General features: G+C 46.3%; 1 protein-coding gene across 1 annotated transcript in view; it reads right to left on the bottom strand.

Annotated features, from left to right (window-relative positions):
- Window positions 1–14,839, bottom strand: part of JPH2 (junctophilin 2) — a 67,507-nt gene extending 52,668 nt beyond the window's left edge. Inside the window, exon 1 of the mRNA XM_077168151.1 lies at window positions 13,958–14,839. Within this exon, the coding sequence (XP_077024266.1) occupies window positions 13,958–14,336 (379 nt within the window). The 5' untranslated portion in view covers window positions 14,337–14,839. The remainder of the gene's footprint in view (window positions 1–13,957) is intronic.
- Between the last annotated feature and the right edge of the window lie 5,591 nt (window positions 14,840–20,430).

Raw genomic sequence — 20,430 nt, 5'->3', positions numbered from 1 at the left:
TTGGCTATCTCCCCCATTGGAACGTAAGCTCTGTAAGGACACAGATTGAGTTATTTATTTTATTCACTGCTGTAACCTCGGTGCCTAGAACAGTGCCAGTTGGTGGTCATAGATAGCTGTTGAATGAATGAATGAACAGCATGCATTCTATAAAAGTGGATTCTCTTCTTTGTGCTATTTCCATCTGAGAACAGCCCTGTGAAAATGACTGGGCAGGTGTTTGATGGTTCCTGTTTTTTACAGATAAGAAAAAAATAAGGCCCAACAAGGACAAAGGACTTGCCCAAGATGATACAGCTAGTGAATATGCCAGAGCCAAAATTCACATCCCTGTCTAGCTTTATTCCTTCCACTTCCTCCCAGAAAAATGAATAAAAAAATATGAAAGGGGAAAGTGAACTAGAATAGAGCAGAGAAGATGATAAAGAGAAGGCATCTCTGTGTTGGATCAGCTTGTGAAATTGAATCCACCAACCTACCTTTAGCTTAAATTGGCATGAGAGGGGCTGACATGGTCCCTTTAAGTCCAAGAAAAAAACTGAGATTGCAATAGGAGAGCAGCTCTTGGCCACCAGTCTGAAGGAAAACAGCCAGGCTATATTAGGAAACTTACAAGCAAGTGGCGAGGGGCACTGACACCCAGGGGAGGCTGGAGTGACCGGGCCCTGGGAAGGGGTAAAAGCCAAGCGCCCGAGCCATCCCCAGCTTGACTCTCTCTAAGACAGGACAGTTGTCTCTGGAACGGAAGGGACACAGCCAAGGAAGGAGAGGAGGAGGCCCCCGCCCACAGACGCCTGGCTGAGAGGGGCCTTTCCGGAAGGAAGTGCCTCTTGACATGACTTTTGGGCTGGCCCACTCACTAAACCCTCAGTGCTTCCCAGGCTGAGGACCAAGAGCCCCAGCAGCCTCCAAGGCCTGGCAGGGTCCGTCCCTCCCACCTCTCCTGGCCCATCCTGAACCACTCCCCAACCACAGCAGCCTCCCACCTCAGGGCTCTTCTCCTTTCTCTTCCCTTAGCCAACTCCTATTGGTACGCTGCTTCCACTTAAGGCTGACTTCTCAAAGATTTCTTGAATCCCACTCCCTAAGCCACTTTTTCCTGGCACTTTTCACAATTGCAGTTAAGGAATTATTATGACTATTTGTTCACTGTAAGCCTCCCCTTCCAAGTTTGGTTCCAAGTGGAGTCATATCTAGCTTATCCGCTCTGATCCCAGCACCAAGCACTGTTCCCAAGTCCAAGGATGTCCTCAGGAAACGTCTGATGAATCTGTGTCTGTTGAGTGTTTTCTCTCCCAAACGCCACTCTTCTGTTCTTCGAGAGCATACAGTAGGTGCTCAGTATTGAAAGGCAGTGGCTGCCAAGAGCAGTGTAGGTCTAGAGAGTCAGCAGTTCAAACCTCAGGAGTCAGCAGGGCAAGGGTGAGAGGCCAGTGAGGGTGGTGAGTGCAGTGAACTCTGCTCCACCTCTCAGAAGGGGCGCCTACATTTAATATAACACTCTCTCTGGAGTGGCCCTTTTGGTTTAGGACAGAGGGACCTGGGTTTTAACCTTAATTCTGATGCCAATTCGTTCTAAAACAAATTACATAGCCTGCCGGATCTCAACTTGTCCTCCTGTAAAATGAAGGTAACGATTCTTATTTCATATGGTTATTCGTTCATCCTTTTGAATTTGACAAATATTTGCTGGGCATGTGCTAAGGACCTTGCATTCATCGTTCCAGGTGCTGGGGGTACAGCGGTGAACTAAATAAACTCAATCCCTGTCCTCAAGGGGCTTAGAGTCTAATGCCTGGAATCGACTAAATGGAACCAGCCAGTCACAGACGTGAATGCTGGGAAGCCATAGCAGCTGTCCAGAGGGGGAATGGCAGCGTTGGGCAATGTGGAGGGGGAGGGCTGGCTGACCTAAGGATTAAGTGAATTAGCATATGCGAGGCGGATAGCACAGGGCCTGGCACACAGCAGGTACTCAACAAAGTCCAGCTTTTTTGGCAGGTGAGAGTCTTTGCTCAGAAAAACAGGCCCAGAAAGGATTAACTAGAAAGAAGACGAGAAATCAAGGAGGACAGAGAGAACTCAGAGGGAAAGGGCAAGACGGGTTCTAATTCTCTGCCCATGTCTGGGGCTTAGAATAGAGTGCCCCTGGGCCCTGGGATGCTGAGGTCCTTACAAGGAAAAACATTGTGGGGTCAGCTCATCAGCAAAGCCATCAAAAAGCACACACTGCGGGGTAGTTTCTGGAAGCCATGCTTACACTCTAAGGCCTACCTTCCTGGCCACACATTATGACTTGGGCACTGGAGTTTTTTAAAGCACTTCAGATGATTCTTATATGCAACCTGGTGGAGAGCTGTAAAACCTCTCAACTGACCTCCAACAACCAACTGGTTGGATTAACCAACCTGCTAACTGCTGCCCTCAGCATACCGGTGCACCCAGCTGGTAGACCAGGCTCTACTTTCTGTACCCACCTGTGGAGGTGAATCTTTATTTTACACCTCTTCTCAACCCCTTTGACTTCAGTTGTCCTCATTATTGGGAGGTTACGTGATTTATTTATATTTATTATGTAAAGCAATGGAATATTAGTGTACAAAGAGGATTGTTATTTCTCTGAAAACAAGCTTTTGGACATCCGTAAAGGAAATCCCTAAAACACTGCTCTCAGAATAGGTGTGATTGAGATAACTATCAAAGATTCAGGGTGAAATTGTAAAAATCCAGCTTTTTTCTTTACTCAAATTGCTTGGTGAGTGGCTTTAACTTCTCATTCCACTTGAAAGAAACTGGAAATTGTAGGTGATGTATTATGGAAGTGCAGGAAAGAAAATGAGAAACTCTATTCAATAAAATTTGCTGGCAAAAGATCAGGGACTGGAACAGAAAGACTGAATGACCACACATATATGCAATTTAAATGAAAATAAAAATTATAAGATCTAAGTATCACTTCTAAGTTTCCCTGGCTTCCATGGACTTATTTATTGATCACCTTACCACTGGTGTTGATGACATCAGCTGAGAGGGCTTCTACTGGGTTTTCAACCTCAGCATGGGGGCACCTGCATTGACAAGGAACTCCGCCCATCTCAGGAGGGAAGATACCAAATGAATCATCAGGGTGAAGGCAAGAAAAATGTGCAAATAACCAGACGCCAACAGCCTTGTGAAATTTCGCCACAGGGTGTGGATTCAAGATTTGGATGCACTTAGTGAGGAGGAAACTGTACTTTTTGTTCTTTCTCAAAGAAAGGATGGTTGTGACCCAAGCCACTGGCTGCTCTGTTCTTGATTTAGTCTGTAGGAATTCTCCCAGTCTGTTTGGTACAGGCCATTCAGTTCCAGCCACAGGAGTCCCCACGGGGGACAGATGGCCTGGGGAGGAGTTCTCCCGGTATACAACGTAATAATCCATTTGGGCAGGATCTTCAGAATGTGTTCCTTCAAGCTTGTGTTAATAAATTTTATCATGGAAAAAAATTAAGCAGTTCTGAGGTCAAATTAGTTTTAAGGAAATCAAGGTTAACTAAAATTAAAGGTTTCCTTATGGCAGAACTTGTCAGAACCCTTATTATGCTCATGTGTACTGTGAATCTTCAGGGGGTGGTTATTTAATCAGAAGACTTTTCTTTTTTTGCAGAACATCTGCCAGGATTAGTGTTCCATGGAACCACTTTGGAAAACTACCTGGAGGCTATAGTCATTTTTGCAGAGATAGAGTTGCTGAGAGACTGAAGAGAGATAGAGAGAAAGGAGCATGTTAGTATTGCATGTGAGAGAAAATGGGTTCACTCTTAAAGGTGTGGTCTAGCCCTCTTGTTAAAAAGAGAAAGAAGATCAGGTCCAGAGAGGGCATGAGACCACACAAGGTCACACAGTCAAGCAGGAACTCATCTGGGATCAAAGAACAGACTCTGTTTCCAGTGCTCATTCCATCCTGCTTTGCCAGAGCTGACTACCCCAGAGTAGAGAGGAACAAAGAGAGACCATTTGTATATTGGGATTCTGAGCCTAGATTCTGGGAAGCACTGCTTAGAGCCCCTAAACACGTTTTGCACCCTGAGAGTTTCTTATCATATTCTATATGTAAATGTTGCATGTGTGTGCATGGTGGTGGAGGGTGTTTTTAAAAAAATTACAAAAGTAGTACATCCTTATTGCAAAAAGTTCAAACAATAGAGGAGTATAAAAAATAGCAGGCCCCAGGGTAGGCCACGGTGGCTTAGCAGGTAGAGTTCTTGCCTGCCATGCCAGAGACCCAGGTTCAATTCCTGGTGGCTGCCCATGCAAAAAAATAATAATAATTACAGGCCCCTGTACTCTCTTTAGGTGTAAGCACTGTTAACAGTTTAGGTGCTTCCAGGCCTTTTCTTATTCATTTACAAGCTTAGATGTACAACAAATGGACAAAGAGGTGGCTTTCCCCAAGACACAGAGAACACTACCCAGTATACAGTAAGAACTTTGTAAATATTTGTCAAATGGCTTTTGTTTACTTAAAATAGATAATGGCTTTCTTTTTTTTCCCTTAAAATGTCTTGGATTCCTTTCCATACAAGCATATGTTGATCTACCTCTGTCTTTTTAATGCCTTTATCACTTTCTCATAGAGTCTCCTGAATTAATTAAACAGTCCCTTTGGGTGAGCGTTTAGATTGCACTGCAGCTTTCCCAGGACAATCCCAAGGCTTTGCTTTCTGGCTCGCCTGCAAGGCTGGCATCTAAGTCCCTTCTCATGGCTTCAGTGCTGCCACCCACCAAATCCCGTTTCCCAGGATCACTGACAGGCAACCCAAAGTGGAGATGCTGGTGGCACTTGTGACCAGCTCCCGGGAGCAGGGGGTGGGTTGAAGCAGGTGAATGACAAGTCCACTTGGTCTGCAAGGCTCTGCCACCCCCACACGAGCCCCCGCCAGCCAGCTGCTGGTCCGGGCACTGCCTCACAGCTTGCACAAGAAGCAGAGGATTAACCAGGAGACATCATGTGGGTGCTGACAGCCCTGGGCCTGTGGCCTGGGCAAAAGCCCCTTTGCCAAGCCCTGGGTCAGCTCAGCAACACGGAGGGCTGCCAGCCACCCTGAAGGCCTAAGAAACCAGAAGCGGATGGGAAAGGGGGAAGCAAGAGAGACGAGGGGAGAGGGGTCTGGGTTCAGGAGGAGGCTGCCGGCTATCCACACTGCCCGTCTGCCCAGGCTGGCCCTCCACCCGCATTGCACCCATGAGGACCCACACCAGCTCATGACCCTCCCTCCTTAGACTCTCCTCCCAGGTCAGTCTTCCCCCGGCTCAGGCCCAAATCCCTGCTACCATCCTGGATACCTGTCTTTTGATCACTCCCCGTCTCCGATCTGTCAGCAAAATTTGCTGACTCTACTTCAAAACAGATCCAGAGTCCAGCCACTTCTCGCCCCCCGCTGCTGTAAGGTGGTGGTCCAGGATGCCATCAGCTCCCCTGCATTCGTTTCCTGAACTCACAAACTGGCCTCTCTGTTTCCACCCTCGCCTCCCATCAACAGAAGGAAGATCGTGTCATTATTAGGTTCGCCATTTTTCTAAGTAAATGCCAAATTCTTACAATGGCCTTAAGGCCTGCGAGAACTCCCCCTCCCCACGCTTTTTGGAGAAATGCTATATACATAACCTGTCCTTCTCGTACTTCCCATGAGGGAAGTTTGTCCATTGGTATCTTCAAAGGAGACCAATGTAATTAAACTTTATGACTTTGTAGTCTTAAGAACATCATGCCAACCAAACAGAGCACTGCTTGCAGGGTGGACAGAGCCCTCAGGCCGGGGGCATGGGCAGCCAGCACATGCTTGGATGCCTTTCAGCACAGGGTGATCACTACCCGCCTCCTACCAAGCACAGGTCTGGCTGAATCAGCTCTGATCAACTCGCCCTCTAGCAGGGAGCAGAAGTTATGCAGGAGTGACCAGGGTCCTGGACGCTGCCCTCATGATCAGTCCTGACCCCCACCTACACTGTGGCTTGGACAGGGAAGGGATCAGGAGAAAACAAGGGTCGGGGAAGCAACCCCCACTGCAACCCACCCCGCCCCCCGCCCCTCTGACCACACCCTGCCCTCACCTAGGGCCCCAAGACTCTACATTCCTCACGAGGGTGTGACAGGCTAGGCGTGGTCCCAGGAACAGCTGCTGGAGGCCCAGAATTAGCAGGCCCTGGAAGCCAGCAGCTTGGTGAATCCCAAAGCCTGGCCTTGGCCCAGGGCATGTCTGCGGATCTGTGGCCAATTAGAGCCAGGCATCACAGGAAGCGAGGTGGCAGAGAGGAAGGACTGATTACATCCACTTCCCTGTCTCACTAGGGGTTCGCTCTGCTCCCCCTGGGCCCCAGATAAAGCCCAGAAACTCCAGAAGCTCCTCAGGCAGCTGTCACGCTGGGCCCTGGCTGTGAACTGGACATGAGATTTTCAAGATGAGGGTAAATTATGCTGATTCTACATAAGAAATGGAACCGCGCCTGGCAGTAGCTACGTCTTCCTGGCAGAACTCGAGGCAGAACGGTGAGGATCAAAGTCTTGGTTTACCAACTGCTCCAAAGTCAAAAGTTAGTTTTTGAGGTTGAAATACTCTCCTAAAGACAGAGTCCGCCATGGTTTGGGCCATCCTGAATTAATTCACCCTTTGGACGTGAAGGAAACAAAGAGAAATGTATATTTGGGTACTTTCTATGTGTCGGGCATTATGCCCCATGCTTTATGAATATTATCCCATTTCATTATCTCAACCAAATTCCCAGGGAGAGTTTAACATCCCCAGTGGGGAAAAGAAAATGGGAGCTCACAGATGTCACATGGTGTACCCAAGTTCACACAGCTAAGAAGTGGCACAGCTAAGACTTTAACCTAGATCTGGTTACTTTAAGCCCTACATGCTGAAGTGCCACATGTCTCCCTTTAATAATATCAGATTCTCTCAGGGCTTCTACACTTGCTTTTAATAGCAATCAAGACATTTTAAATTGAAAGATGTTCCTTGGAAGTGCGAAAAAAATTTCAAAACAACAAAAAATCCCACTAGAACTAAGAAATTGTTTTATCAAGGTCAAAAGATTCAAAGGCAATATACAAAAATAATTGTATTTCCATTAACAATGGATAACTTGAAAATAAAATATAAAATGCCATTTATAATATCATGAAAAGAAAAATATAAAAAGATATAAAAAATATAAAAAGAAAAATACTTAGGAATGAAATTAACAGAAGATGTGCAAGACACTGAAAGTTCTAAAACATTGCTAAATGAAATTAAAGACCTAAAAAATATACCATGTTCATGGACTGGAAGGACCACTGCTGTTAAGATGTCCGTTCTTCCCAGACTGATCTATAGACATGATGCAATCCCAATCAAAATCCCAGGAGGCCTTTTTGTAGAAGTCAGCAAGCTGATTTTATAGTGGAAATGGAAATGTAAGTGATCTAGGATAACCAAAGCGATATGGAACAAGAACAAAGTTGGAGAATTTAATATATTAGGTTTCAAGACCTACTACAGAGCTACTGTAACCAAGCCCCAGCATGATGATGGTAGACAAATTGATAAATAAAAAAGATATTCCTTTGGGGAGCAAATAAATAAATAATGAGGTTAAGTTCCTTCGAGCTAATCTCTGTAAGAAACACAAATCCACAGGACCAGATAATATGATATCAAGTACTGATCAGTCCTCTGTCTTGGCAAATTCATTGCTCTCCCATGTTCAGATTAAATTGGGTTAGAATGAGCTGAAGTCATCAGATTTGGGTACAGAGCACGGAAATCTGGACTTTTGACCCAGTTGTCACATTCAATCATAAAATTCTCATAATATGTAATGATAACAATTTAAAAAGTACTCCCTACACACTAAACCCTGTTTTAACATATATCACGTCATCATTTAATTCGCTAAACAAAACAGAAGGGAAAATAGCAAGCACTTTATACAGGAAGGTTTTGTGATGATATGTTTCAGCTTAACATTTTTGTAGGTATGTGTATATACAGAATGAGAATATGAAATGCATATACATGCAAATCAAAAAAAGTTAAATAGATAATCGGTAGATGAGTAGATAAGAAGGTTCTTAAGAAGCCTAAATAATGTAATGCATCTAAGATTCCTAGCTCAGTGCCTGGTACATTGTGAAGATCAAATAAATGGTAGATGTGATTACTGTCTCTTGGGCGTGTGACCCATGCAGCTGCACAGGACCCCCGGCCCTGAAAGGCCAAGCACTTGCTTTAATGCCTTACCGTTGCTGAACTGAAATTCTTGATGATTTTTGAACACGGGCCCCACTTTTTCATTTTGCACTGAGTCCTATAAATCACATAGCTGGCCCTGAGCATCATGCATAATAATTGTTTATATTTTATTAAAATACTTATTTATAACTTGAAATATTTTATTGTCATTTATTATTATCAAATTCCACCTTGGCCTCTTACTGGCTAGAGGACCCTGATTTTTCTGCATCTCATTGAGATTTTGCATCTCATCTGTAAAAGGGGGGTAATAACTGTACTTCTCCATAAGGCTGTGGTGAAGGTTGGACTAACACAACACATGGAGAGTACCAAGAACAGTGCCTGGCAGTCCAAGACCGTTGCCTATTATTATTTATTACTAGCTTTATGGCCTTGGGGAAGAAGTCAACCCTGAGCCTGGTTTCTCCACTGCACGTTTTGGGGAGGGGATTTCCGAACTAGATCAATGGTTCTGGAACTTATTTAAGCACCAGAATACTTTGAAAATCTGAGAACTATCAGAGGAAGTGGCTCGCAGAGGATCACAGATAAAACAAGGCACACACAGGGCGGTGCAATGGTGGCTCAGCGGCAAAAATTCTCACCTGCCAAATTGGACACCCGGGTTCAGTTCCCGGAGCCTGCCCATGCAAAAAAAATAAAAAAATACAAAACAAAACACGAGTATAAAAAAGTAATAATAATAAATAAAAATAAACTATGCACATATACACACAGGCTGCCCCCTGCAGCTTTGGGGTGTTTGGGGGTGACAGGTCAAAAACCCAGGAAAGCAAAGATCATTAGCCGCCTTTGTGGTCCTGGAGTCTTTGAGTGTCTGCGGTGGGGAGAGCCAGGCAGCCCAGCAGTACATTACTACTTAAGGGCCTGGTGAGTGTGTCTGTAGGAGCTTTAAATCAGCAGCTATTTTTAGGTTTGCTATATATGGCCGTGGGAGGAATGCAGGCTATGGTGGAGGGGGTGGGGTGCCAAGAAGCTTAACAGGGTTTGGGAGGCCAGAGCTCCTTTGCCTTCCCCATCTTCCCTTCCCATTGGGGAACTGGAGAACTTAACCTGCAGCCAAAGCAACAAGCATGGGGAAGCCGGAGGGTTTATGGGGTTAGGGACTGCAGGGGCTGCCAAGACGTGCTGAGGCCAAGCCACTTGGAACAGTGGTTTTCAAACATTTTTGGCCACTTTTGCAGTAAGAACTTACTTCCTGACTCACATATAAATACGGATGCTATACATACATATATTGTTACCCCTACAAACCACACATATCCCCAAATGAACAAAGGGCTTAGGAAGCAATACAACAATGCTTTAGCTTATTCTCTGTGATGCATGCAGATATTTTCTTTTCTTCCCTATTCATTTACTTAAAAAAGTGCAGGTGATGACCCACTAAATTGATTTTGCCACCCACTAATGGATCTGTATCCATCCAGGTATAGCCAGTGGCCACCTGTCACTGGACTTCAAGGTAAGGTGGGGAGTGGAGGAGATGGGACAGTCCCTTGCCCCCTTTGCTGGATACTTGTCCACATTGGGGACAAGATGTGAGTTTCAGCTTTATCTCCGCAAGTTTTGGACCTCCTGGCTTTTGCACATCCTGCTATCTCTACTTAGAGCTCAACCCTCACCCTCTTCACCAGGCTCAGCTATGCACCTACTTTGGGCTCAGCTCACTTTCTACTCACTCCAGGACGTCCCATGGATGCCTCAGCCGGGTTAACTGCCTCTCTTGTTCCCTCCATCCTGCCCAGCACACTGGCATCTCATTTCCTGACAAATTTTCTGTTAAAGCAGAGACCTTTCTATCCTGTTTATTTCTACCCGCCCCAGTGTCCTGCAGCTCTGGTTTCAAAATAGAAGCTCAATAAATATTTCTTGAATGAACGAATAATAATGGTAGTAATAGCAGCCATCCCTTGAGAAATCTTATGAGAGCTCAAGAGTACTGACCCACTTTCTGGATGGGGAAGTTGATGTTTGAGAAGATTAAACAACTAGCACAAGGCCACACAGAGAGTAAGGGGTACGGCTGGAGTAATCGCCCAGCAGCCGCCTGACTCCCAACTGTTCCAAATCACCGGGTCTTGTTTGTCCACATTCTCCTCCGCGCTTCCCAGGACAGGGCAAAGGGCAGCTCCTTGGCAAACCCTCTGGGGACTGATAACAGGTTGATTAAAGAGATTTTCCGAAGCAGTGGCCACATCTAATTTTGGAGAGCTGCACCTCGTGTGGCTTGGGAGAGAGGATCTGTGAGGCTTCCAGGCTACCCAGATGTGGGCCCAGCTTATGCGGGAGAAGAGCCTGGGCTTTGCTTCCCCAACCTGAAGAGCTCCTGGGCACCCGTGGTATAAAAGCAAGGGTCCTGCCAAGCCTGCCCATCTGGCTCCTGCCCACGACTACAGCCTCAACTCCTGCTGGCTCCCCCCACTCACTTCGATCCTGCTACTCCTGCCAGCCTCTCAACATGCCCAGTCCAGCCCTATCTTGGAGATTTGCAGTTGTCATTCTTTCTGCCTGGATGTCTTTGTCCCCTCCTCCCCCATCCTGCTTCTCAGACCATCCAGTCTAAAACCATCGCCCTCTTCCCTCTCTGTTAGTTTTTTCAAAACACGAGTTTTTCATAACTTCTGGAAATTACGTATGTGTTTATTTCTATCTTCCCCACTAGACAAGAAGCTCCTTAAGAACCTTGTCTTGCTTACGGCTCCAGCCCCCAGAACTCACATGAGATAATATCTGGCACACAGTAGATGCTCAGCGATATTGGTTGCATGAATGAATGAATGAGTTTTCTCCCTTTTCAGTGCATAGCTTCCCACGCTCATGTCAACCCAGATAAGCATGTCCCTGCAACTCAGGTCCAGAGCCCCAACACACACAGAGTTTGGTTTGCAGGGCAGGCAGGTGGGAAAGAACTGACATTCTATGCAGACCTACTGTGCACCCTTGGCACAGATAACTGAGGTCTCCTCAACCCTCAAGGCTCATCTTCATTTTATAGTTGGGGAAACTGAGGTTCGCTCTGTGCCATGTCCTCTGGGCCTAGGCCAGGGCCTGGCATAAATGTCTAGTGAACTGAACTGCACTGAATTGTAGAAGTTCAGCAAACAGCTCAAGGCCAACAAACTACGAAATGGCAAAGCTAGAATTTGTCCTCAGCGCTGTCCAATTGCAGCCAATGCTGTTGCTATCACACTGTGAGGCCACCATGTGGCTGCAGAAACTGTAGAGGCACAGCCTTGTTAACATTCAGACCCATTCGAGAGCAGGCCCTCACCCAGACACCCACCGACAGGCCTGAGCCCATGTGTGCCCGAGGCTGCCCTCCACCTGCCTGTGCCTCAGCTTGAGCAAATCTTCTACCCTGAGCTGCCTGGTGCCCCACCTGCCCCCACTCAGCCCAGCCCCAGCCCCAGTCCTTTGCCAGACGCCCACCTTCTGTCCCCTGTCATAGAGGGGAGGCTAGTAACACACATGCTCCCTATGCCTCCTGATGCCAAATATGTATTTCAGTAGCCACAGTTTTGAGTTATCTGTGTCAGCTCCTCTTTCCAATGTGGCATATTAGGAAGACTTCACAGAATTATCCTGAGCTAGAAGGGACCTTGATGACAATTTAAAGCAGGGCCATCACTCTATCTAAGCCAATTCAGCAAGTGAACGCACAGCCCTCCTCCCTGTATGGGACATGATCCCAGGAGTGTAAATTTCCCTGGCAACGTGGGGCAGGACTCCCGGGATAAGCCAGGACCTAGCATCATGGGACTGAGAAAGCCTTCAGAAGAGAGGAAAGAGACAAAATAAATCTCAGTGGCCGAGAGGTTTCAGAGTTGACAGGTTATCCTGGAGGTTATTCTTAGGCATTATATAGATATGCCTTTTTAGTTTGTGGTGTATTGAAGTGGGCTGGAGGGAAGTACCTGAAACTGTTGAGCTGTGTTCCAGTAGCCTTGATTCTGGAAGACAACTGTGTAAATATATAGATTTTACAATGCAACTATATGATTGTGAAAACCTTGTGTCTGATGCTCCTTTTATCCAGGTTATGGACAGATGAGTTTAAAAATAAGGACAAAACTAAACAAATTATAGGGGGATAAGGGGTAAAATAAATTAGGTAAATTGAAATACTAGTGGTCAATGAGAGGGAGGGGTAAGGGGTATGGGATGCATGAATTTTTTTTTCTTTTTCCGGAGTGATGCAAATGTTCTAAAAATGATCATGGTGATGAATAAACAACTATGTGATGAGATTGAGAACCACTGATTGTACACCATGTATGGGCTGTATGTGTGTGAAGATTTGTCAATAAAAATATTAAAAGTTAAAAAATTTTAAAAAAAGCGGAGGCCAGAAAACTCTTTCTGAAAAGGGCCAAATAGGAAATGTCTTTTTTTTTTTTTTTCCTTTAAAGTGGTGGGGGGTTTATTTCTGCACTCCCAGGCTCAAATAGGAAATGTCTTAAGATTTGCAGGTCAAGAGGCAATATCACGGCTATTATGTAGGTACTTTCATATAATTTCCATGTCACAAGATATTGTTCTTTTGATTTTTTCTCAACCATTTTAAAAATGTAAAAACCACTGGTGGGTTGCAGGCTGTACTGAACAAAGCGGCAGGCTGCATCTGGGCTGTTGGTCTAGAGTTTAAAGCAATACTCTTAAACTCAGCTGACAACTTGATAAAACAGATCACTGGACTCACCTTCAGGGTGGTCACTGCCCTCAGGGGTTCTGACTCAGGAGGTCTGGAGAAGGGCCCCTGAATTTGCATTTCGAACAGGTGGACAGATGATGCTGATGCTGCCCAGCCAATGTCACCTTCCGAGAAGCCCCGCTCTTCTAAGCATCCCATTCTATGGATGAGGTAACTAAGACCTGGAGAAGCGATCTGTTCAAAGTTATACCCAGCACACAAGGGATGGATGCCTGCTCTGCCACTTTCCAGGGCTGTCATGCCACGAAGAAAACTCCTCTCCGATTCCTTAACCCATGGAGTAGTCTTAGCACACACTCTTCTCTCTGCCTGGACCACCCCCACTCCCATCCTCACAAGTGCAATTGTCCCATCAAGATCCAGCTCAGCTGTCACCGTCCCTAAAGCATTTCCCAACCTGCTATCTCAGGGCACCCTGGACATACTGGCACAAGATTGTCTTCAGGCCTACCTGTGACACCAGGGTCCATATCTTATTTCTCTTTACCTCTAACTCTTTGTACAATGCCTGGCAAATAGGAGGTGCAACATAAATATGCAGTGACTGAAAGGATAGATGGCTGGAGCCACCGATAGGTGAGCGAATGAATGAATGAATGAACAGTTTCCATGATCTTTGGTTCAAAAGAATTTTCATGCCCCAGCTCTGCTGATGCACAAGCTAGAATACATTCCACACTATTTATATACCTGGGATGCAACAGTCGCGGTTACATTTTCTTGAGTATGTACCATAGGCCAGGCCTTATTCCAAACTCTCCTGCGGTTCTCTCAATAACCCTTTGATTTGACCCCTTCTTTGCCAACAGGAAAAGGGCTACCGAGAGGGGTAGAGCAGCTTGCCTGAAGCCACACTGATACAGGTGCAGACCTTTGGATGTCCCCTCTTCCCACCCTCCACCAGTGCCCCTGGCCCTGCCGGCCCCCCATCCCAGCTCCGCCGGCCCCGGGCTGGGCTCACCTCCATCCGCATAGGTCTCAGTGCCGTAGCCGTCCTGCAGGCCATTGTTCCAAGTGCCCTCGTACTTGGCGCCGCTGCTGCTGCTCTGCCGCGTCCCGTAGCGCCCCTTGAAGCCGTGCGTCCACTCGCCCTTGTAGAGCCAGCGCCCCTTGGTCTCTATGCCCAGCCCGTGCCGTTTGCCCTGGCTCCAGTATCCCTCGAAGGTGTTCCCGCTGGGCCAGGTGTAGACGCCAGCCACCTCGAAGCCAAAGTTCCAGGAGCCCGAGTACTCGCCCTGGCCCTTGGGGCCGGTACACAGCCCGTGCCCGTGGGCCTTGCCCCCCTCCCAGCCCCCGCAGTATGCCCCGCCATCATCAAAGTCGAAGCGGCCCCCACTCATCTCATCATAGCCCCCCACAACCTCACCGGTCTCCAGCGTGGGTGGAAGGGGGGAGGTGGGGGTACCAGCGACTTTCTCCAGGCGTGCTCAGGGCTGGGCCCCCAGACTCACCAGCACACCCCAGGAGGTGGGGAGCAAGACACCGGCAGAGGCTGAATGGGCCTGGCCAAGCCAGCCTTGGGGGCGCTGCTCAGTGCCATGCCTGGAGGCCCCGACTCAGTCAGCCAAAGGAAGGCGGCCAGGTGGAAATGAAGCAGGAGGAAACTATTCAAAGTCCCCAAAGCGTCCCAAGTCAGGCTTCCATGGAGTCAAAGGAAAAAACCGCATGATCCCTTTAAGCAGCACAGCTTTTTTTTTAAAAAAAAAAAAGGGTCGGGGTGGAGGGGACCGCAGTCTGTTTCAAAGGGTGACAGCCCCCAGCCCGAGCCTGCATTCCCACACCCCAGTGGGTGTGCGGGGCTGTCGCTCTCCCGGCCGCCGCCCCGCCCCTTCTCCAATCCTGCCCTCCTCCTGGGATGGAAAGGTCAGTTGTTGCCCTAACAAGGCTATTGGATCTCAGAAGCTGCTCCCAAAATAACCCCCCTGGCCAGCCCTGCCTCCTTCAAAGAGGGAGGGGGTGTTTCATATTGGGCTAGTGCTTCAGAGCCAGGGAGTGGCTTGAGGCATGAAGAAGGGAAGCAAAGCAAGTGTAGACACCCGGCGCAACTTGGTGTCTTCTTCCCTGGGTGAGAGCTGCTTTCCACCCTCGGAGTCTACGGGCAGAGAGGGGGAAGAGGAGGAGGAGTCCGGGAAGGGAGGGAGAGAAGACTTGCAGAACACCCAGTCCTGGAACACTGCAAATCCCCCTGAGTGCAGAGGTTGGCAATCTCAGCCCCATACCGCTGGCGTCCCTCACAGCCCCGGGGCTCCAGCACCCCGGCCAACCCCAAAAAGGAATCCGGTGACTTAAAGAGAAAGCAATGGGAGATGGTTTCACCTACACTTTTAAAAGCAGAGGAGGGAACTCAGTAAGAGACATGAGGTTCCGCAGACAGAGTCGGGAAGAGAGAGCGAATCCGAGTCCAGCACTCAGGCACAACCCCTAATTCCCTGCACTGTAGGATCCCTGGGGAAACCCTGGGAGGAACCCAATACAAAAGGCACCTATCTGCTCCCTATCTCTCTCCCCCAAAAGGTGAGCACCTCCTCTGAAGGACAAGGAGCCCAACCTCCTGCCTCTGTCGGTGAGACACAGGTTGCAAGTTGTATAGGAATGAGGTCCTCTCAGAAATACTTGGGGATCATAATTCTTCTTTATTTTATTTTTTTCATTTTCTTTTACAAGCTGCTTTTTGCTCTAGTGTCCTAAGAGCCTGGGGGCCAGACTTCAGAAAGCTTTGGGGGCAGGGTCAAGAGGGTGGATTCCCAGCACTCAGGTTCTCACCAAACTCCAGCAAAAAGGACAAATAAATCTCCATTGACATCAAGCTGTGGCCAGGACTATTGACTGGAAGTCCCACAGAGCCCAGGGTTAACAGGAGTGGAGAGTAATTCTGGGAAAGGTGAGAACCACCAAGAACTGGAAGCGGGGATGGGGGTGGGGGTAAGTGTGTGGGGAAGGGGACAGGCAGAGGTGGGGGAGGGAGGAAAAGAGGGAGAGAAATTACCAAAAAACCAAGCACAGGAGACACTTGAGAACATCAGACTGGTATCTGACTTAAAGTTATCTGATATACTCCAAATCCCATGATGACTTAGGCCACTTAAAGTCACTGCAGAGGTTTTTACCTCGTTTCCGAAATGGGGTAGAAAATGATTTCCAGTTCTTATGACCTGCATCCTCCATTGTTCATAACCCCCCAGCCTCAAGGAGCCCCTCCTGTGTCCATGTTTTCCCGCCCAGTCCAAACACCTGGCCTCTTGGGGCACTGCCATGGCTGTCAGGCGGACAGGCAGCAAACAGCAGTGACTGAAAGGTGGCATCAGAGGGACGGTCTCATGCCCCGCCCAGAAGGTGACTGACACCTCCCTGCACAGGTCACCTCGGAAGACGCCTCCACGCAGCCCCCAGAGAGTTCTGCTTTGCTGCACTCCCTCACCTTGGTTTTCAGAGAATCACAAGTTTCCTTCAGGCTCCGCTCTCAGAGGGAGAGGGAGGAGCGTCTCAAACTGGAAGCTAGAAGGGTTTAGGTGGCCTGAGTTCAATCCCATGTCGTCAAATATGGAGCAAATCAGCACAATGCTCTTCCAAGGCTGGGTGGCTGTGTTGGCCTGGCAAGCTGCTCTGCCTATGTAAATGTAGTTATTTTTCATCCATAGCAGCTCCCAGCCGTGGTTCCCTACCAGTGGTGGATACCATTGGAATCACCTATGGAACTTAAAAAAAAGGGCTTCAGAGCCCTCCTGCCAGACTTACCAAATTAGATTGCCCTGGACAGACTTGGGGAAGTGCACTTTTTTTTAAGTTCCTCAGATGAAACTGACACATCCCTGGTTAAGAACAACTGCAAAATGTTCCAAGAAATGATCACGATGGTGAGTACGCAACTATGTGATGATATTGTGAATTACTGATTATATATGTAGAACGGAATGATCAAAAGTTAAGAATGCTTGCGTTTGTTTGGTGTTTTTTGGTATTTAAAAAAATAAAATTAAAAAATTAAAAAAAAAAGAACTGCAAGTTTTCAAACCAAAAATCTATCTCTTATTAACATTGCCATAAATCAATTTATGTGCAGGCATTGGTGGATACATGTCAAATCCCATCCTGCCCTCAAGCTGGGTGACCTTGGACCAATTGTTCATTTCTCTAAGCTGCTGTTTCTTCATCTGTAAAATGGGAGGCATAAGAGCACTTACCTCAAAGTGCTCTTATTAAGAGTAATAGCGTTACCTTATAGGACCAGGTGATGATGACATGAGATAATACAGTAAGGAGGCTTGGGAGTGGGGTGAGATGCAAGGGTAGTTCAGTGGTAGAAATCTTGCCTGATTCCGGGCCCATGCACTTCCCAAACGAATAAGAAAAACAAACAAATGAAAAACCGAACGAACAAAAATTCAACAAATGGTGCTGCAATAAGCGGATTCCCACATGGAAAAAGAATGAAATGTGATCCCCGCCATAGAGCATACAAAAAAAAAAGACTTATAACACACTATCTACCTAGTAAATGTTAGTTACTATGATTATTACTCTAACAGGAGAAAGTGCTTTTCAGATCATCCTGCTTAGTAAAATAATCACCGAAGAAGGAAGAGAGAACCTCCTTAAATATTAAATACCTTGGCACTGAGGCACTCCTTACTCTCCCCAATACATGTTTACTTGACATGTATTGGATGTGGATTCTCATTTTCTTAAACTGCTAAACTAATACCCTGGTTCAGGGTCACTCTGAATTCTTAAAAGTTTGAGTAAATTCTTTGCCAAATTTGGTATTGGCCTTACCTGACCACTGCTGAAGCTTTTTGACATTTCCGTTATTTCCTTTATACCAGAACATTTGTTTCAGGGAAAGGGAGACCCCTTGTGACCATATGAGTATCACAACAGATTCCTTAGGAAAATACAGTTTTTCAAACCAAATGGAATTTTCTAAACTTAAAATGAAATTTAAACTGCTTTTCAAGATAGCTATTCGTTCTTCTTTTCTCCAGGTCTTTTCTCACTCCCTGATTCTGTTTGGTCAGAGGGATCCTGGAAGTCAAGTCCTTCTACGTCCTTCCCAACTTCTCATGCTTGACTGCTTCCAGGGGAACGTAAAGGAGAGGGAACAGAAAGTCCAAAACAGAGAGGAGGGCTGCGCACAGAAACCCACTTGCGTTCTTCCCATCCATTGAAGAGTTGGCTGGCAAAGGCTCACTCCAGCTTCACCTCACATTTCCTGACTACAGTTTCTTGGCCTTCCCTCATACTTCCTGAACTTTATCACTGCATTAAAAAAAAAATTTTTTTTAAAGCTAGTCATCTGGTTTCTCCTCTGAACTAAAATTATTTGAAGCAAGGATTATCTTCATTAAAAAAATAATACATGAACACCTACTATGCACCTGGCCCTCTGGTTCATCTAATGTCCTATGCCTGCTCAGCAAGTTCTCCCTCACCTTTTCCTCTCACGAGCATTTGGAAGCTGATCACTCCCTTCCTGAAATGTTTTTTCACTTGATTTCCAAGGATGCCTCTCTTGGTTCTGCTCCTACTTCAATTGCTACACCTACTCAGTCTTTTGCTGCTTCCTCCTCGTTGCCCTGAACTTCAAGCCTTGGGAATGTCCCAGTACTTGTTCCTCTGACCTCTTCTTTATCTCCATTCATGTCCTGGGTGACCTCATCCAGTCTCATGACTTTAAATAACATCCATATACTGACTTCTTCCGAATTTGTATCTCCAGCCTGTGCCTCTCTCCCCAATTCCAGTCATCTATCCAACCACCTACTCAACATCTGTGTGGATAGCTCATAAACTTCTCAAACTTGACGAGAACAAAACCAAACTCCCAATTCCCCTCTAAATTTGCTTCTCCCGTTGACTCCCAGCTCGTGAAAACTTTGTCATCCTTAATTTCTATCTTTCTTTCACACCCTATACTCAAACCATCAGCAAATTCCTTCAGCTTTACTTTCAAAATAATTCCAGAACACATCTTATTTCCTCCTCCACTAATAAAATGTCCAAGCCACCAAAACCATTGTCTAATCTACGGCAATAGCTTCGTCACTGCTCTCCTTGCTTCTCACCTCCTCTGCTTACTCTGCACGTATAGCCAGTGCTCTTTTTTTTTTTTTTTAAAGAGAGAGGGAGGAAGGGAAGGAAGGATGGAAGGAAGGAAGGGAGGAAGAAAGGGAAACATCTTTAAACATTTTCTTATTTTTTATTATATTTTGTTTGTTTGTTTGTTTTTTACATGGGCTGGGGCCGGGAATCGAACCGGGGTCCTCCGGCATGGCAGGCAAGCACTCTTGCCTGCTGAGCCACCGCGGCCCGCCCAGCCAGTGCTCTTTTAACAGGGAATTTGACTATGTCTCTCTCCTTTACTCCAAACTCCCCAAGTGGTCCCTATGTCACTCCAAATAAGAGCCAAAGCCTTAAAAATGGCCTACAAGGTCTTCCATGATCTGCAACACTCCCAAACTTCAATCCTCTCTGACCTCACTTGCTCTAGTCACATTGATATATCTTTGCTGTTCCTTCTGCTAGGAATATTTTCTCCCAACTATACACATAGCTGCCTCCCTCACTTCCTTCAAGTCTCTGCTCAAATGTTACATCAAAGAAAGAAAATAGCAACCCTTACCCCAGCATTTATGTCCTAATCCTTTTCTCTCTGTAGCACTTATATGTGTATGTCTATGGCCTTTCTCCATATGAGAACAAGGACATAGATCTGCTTCCTGGTCTATTTCCACCACCTACTGTAGAGTCTGGTGTGTAGTAGGCACTCATTAAATATTTTCTGGATAAGATGAATGAATGTTTCATGAATATTTATTAAATGAAATTATGTGGAAATCAGGATGCTACTCAAAACATGAGAGTAAAACTCAATAACTTAATCCACAAACTGAATACATTTTCCAGGATGCACTAGTAAAGAAAATTAGTTCAGTAAGTTTACAGCTACAAAAGGTAAAATGTTCCAACGAAGAACACTAATATTTAAGTTGGCCCAACTGGGTATGAGCAGAGTAATTTTTAGCTTCAAGATTCATGGGTTGAGAAAGATTTTAACTGAGATACATAATTCATTCCCACAAATTTGGATCACCTAAATTTTCATTCAAATTTGGATTTCTTCTGTGGGTTACTAGATCACTGGAACTTTGTCCTTTTCAATCTTTAGATCACTCCTCATAACAACTTCCTATGAAAGGAATATGCAAAATTCTTCATTCTCTGGTGACTGTTCTGTTAATACACAGCATCAAGTAAATAGCTAGACTACCGCTTTGAAAGGCAAACTGCAAAAGGATTAAGGATTTAGTGACCCATCCTAACTCAAGTATCACGATAAGCCCTATCTGTTCCACTGCTCTCCAGTCAAAAAAGGTGAGGCAAAACACTGGTTGTGGAGGTGGGAATGGGGCAGTACCTTTATGACAAGAAGCTATA

The sequence above is a fragment of the Tamandua tetradactyla genome, chromosome 1 (assembly GCF_023851605.1).
Source record: "Tamandua tetradactyla isolate mTamTet1 chromosome 1, mTamTet1.pri, whole genome shotgun sequence".
NCBI classification, from domain to species: Eukaryota; Metazoa; Chordata; class Mammalia; order Pilosa; family Myrmecophagidae; genus Tamandua; species Tamandua tetradactyla.
The sequence above is the reverse complement of the archived record's forward strand: the minus strand, read 5'-3'. Positions and strand labels throughout refer to the sequence as shown.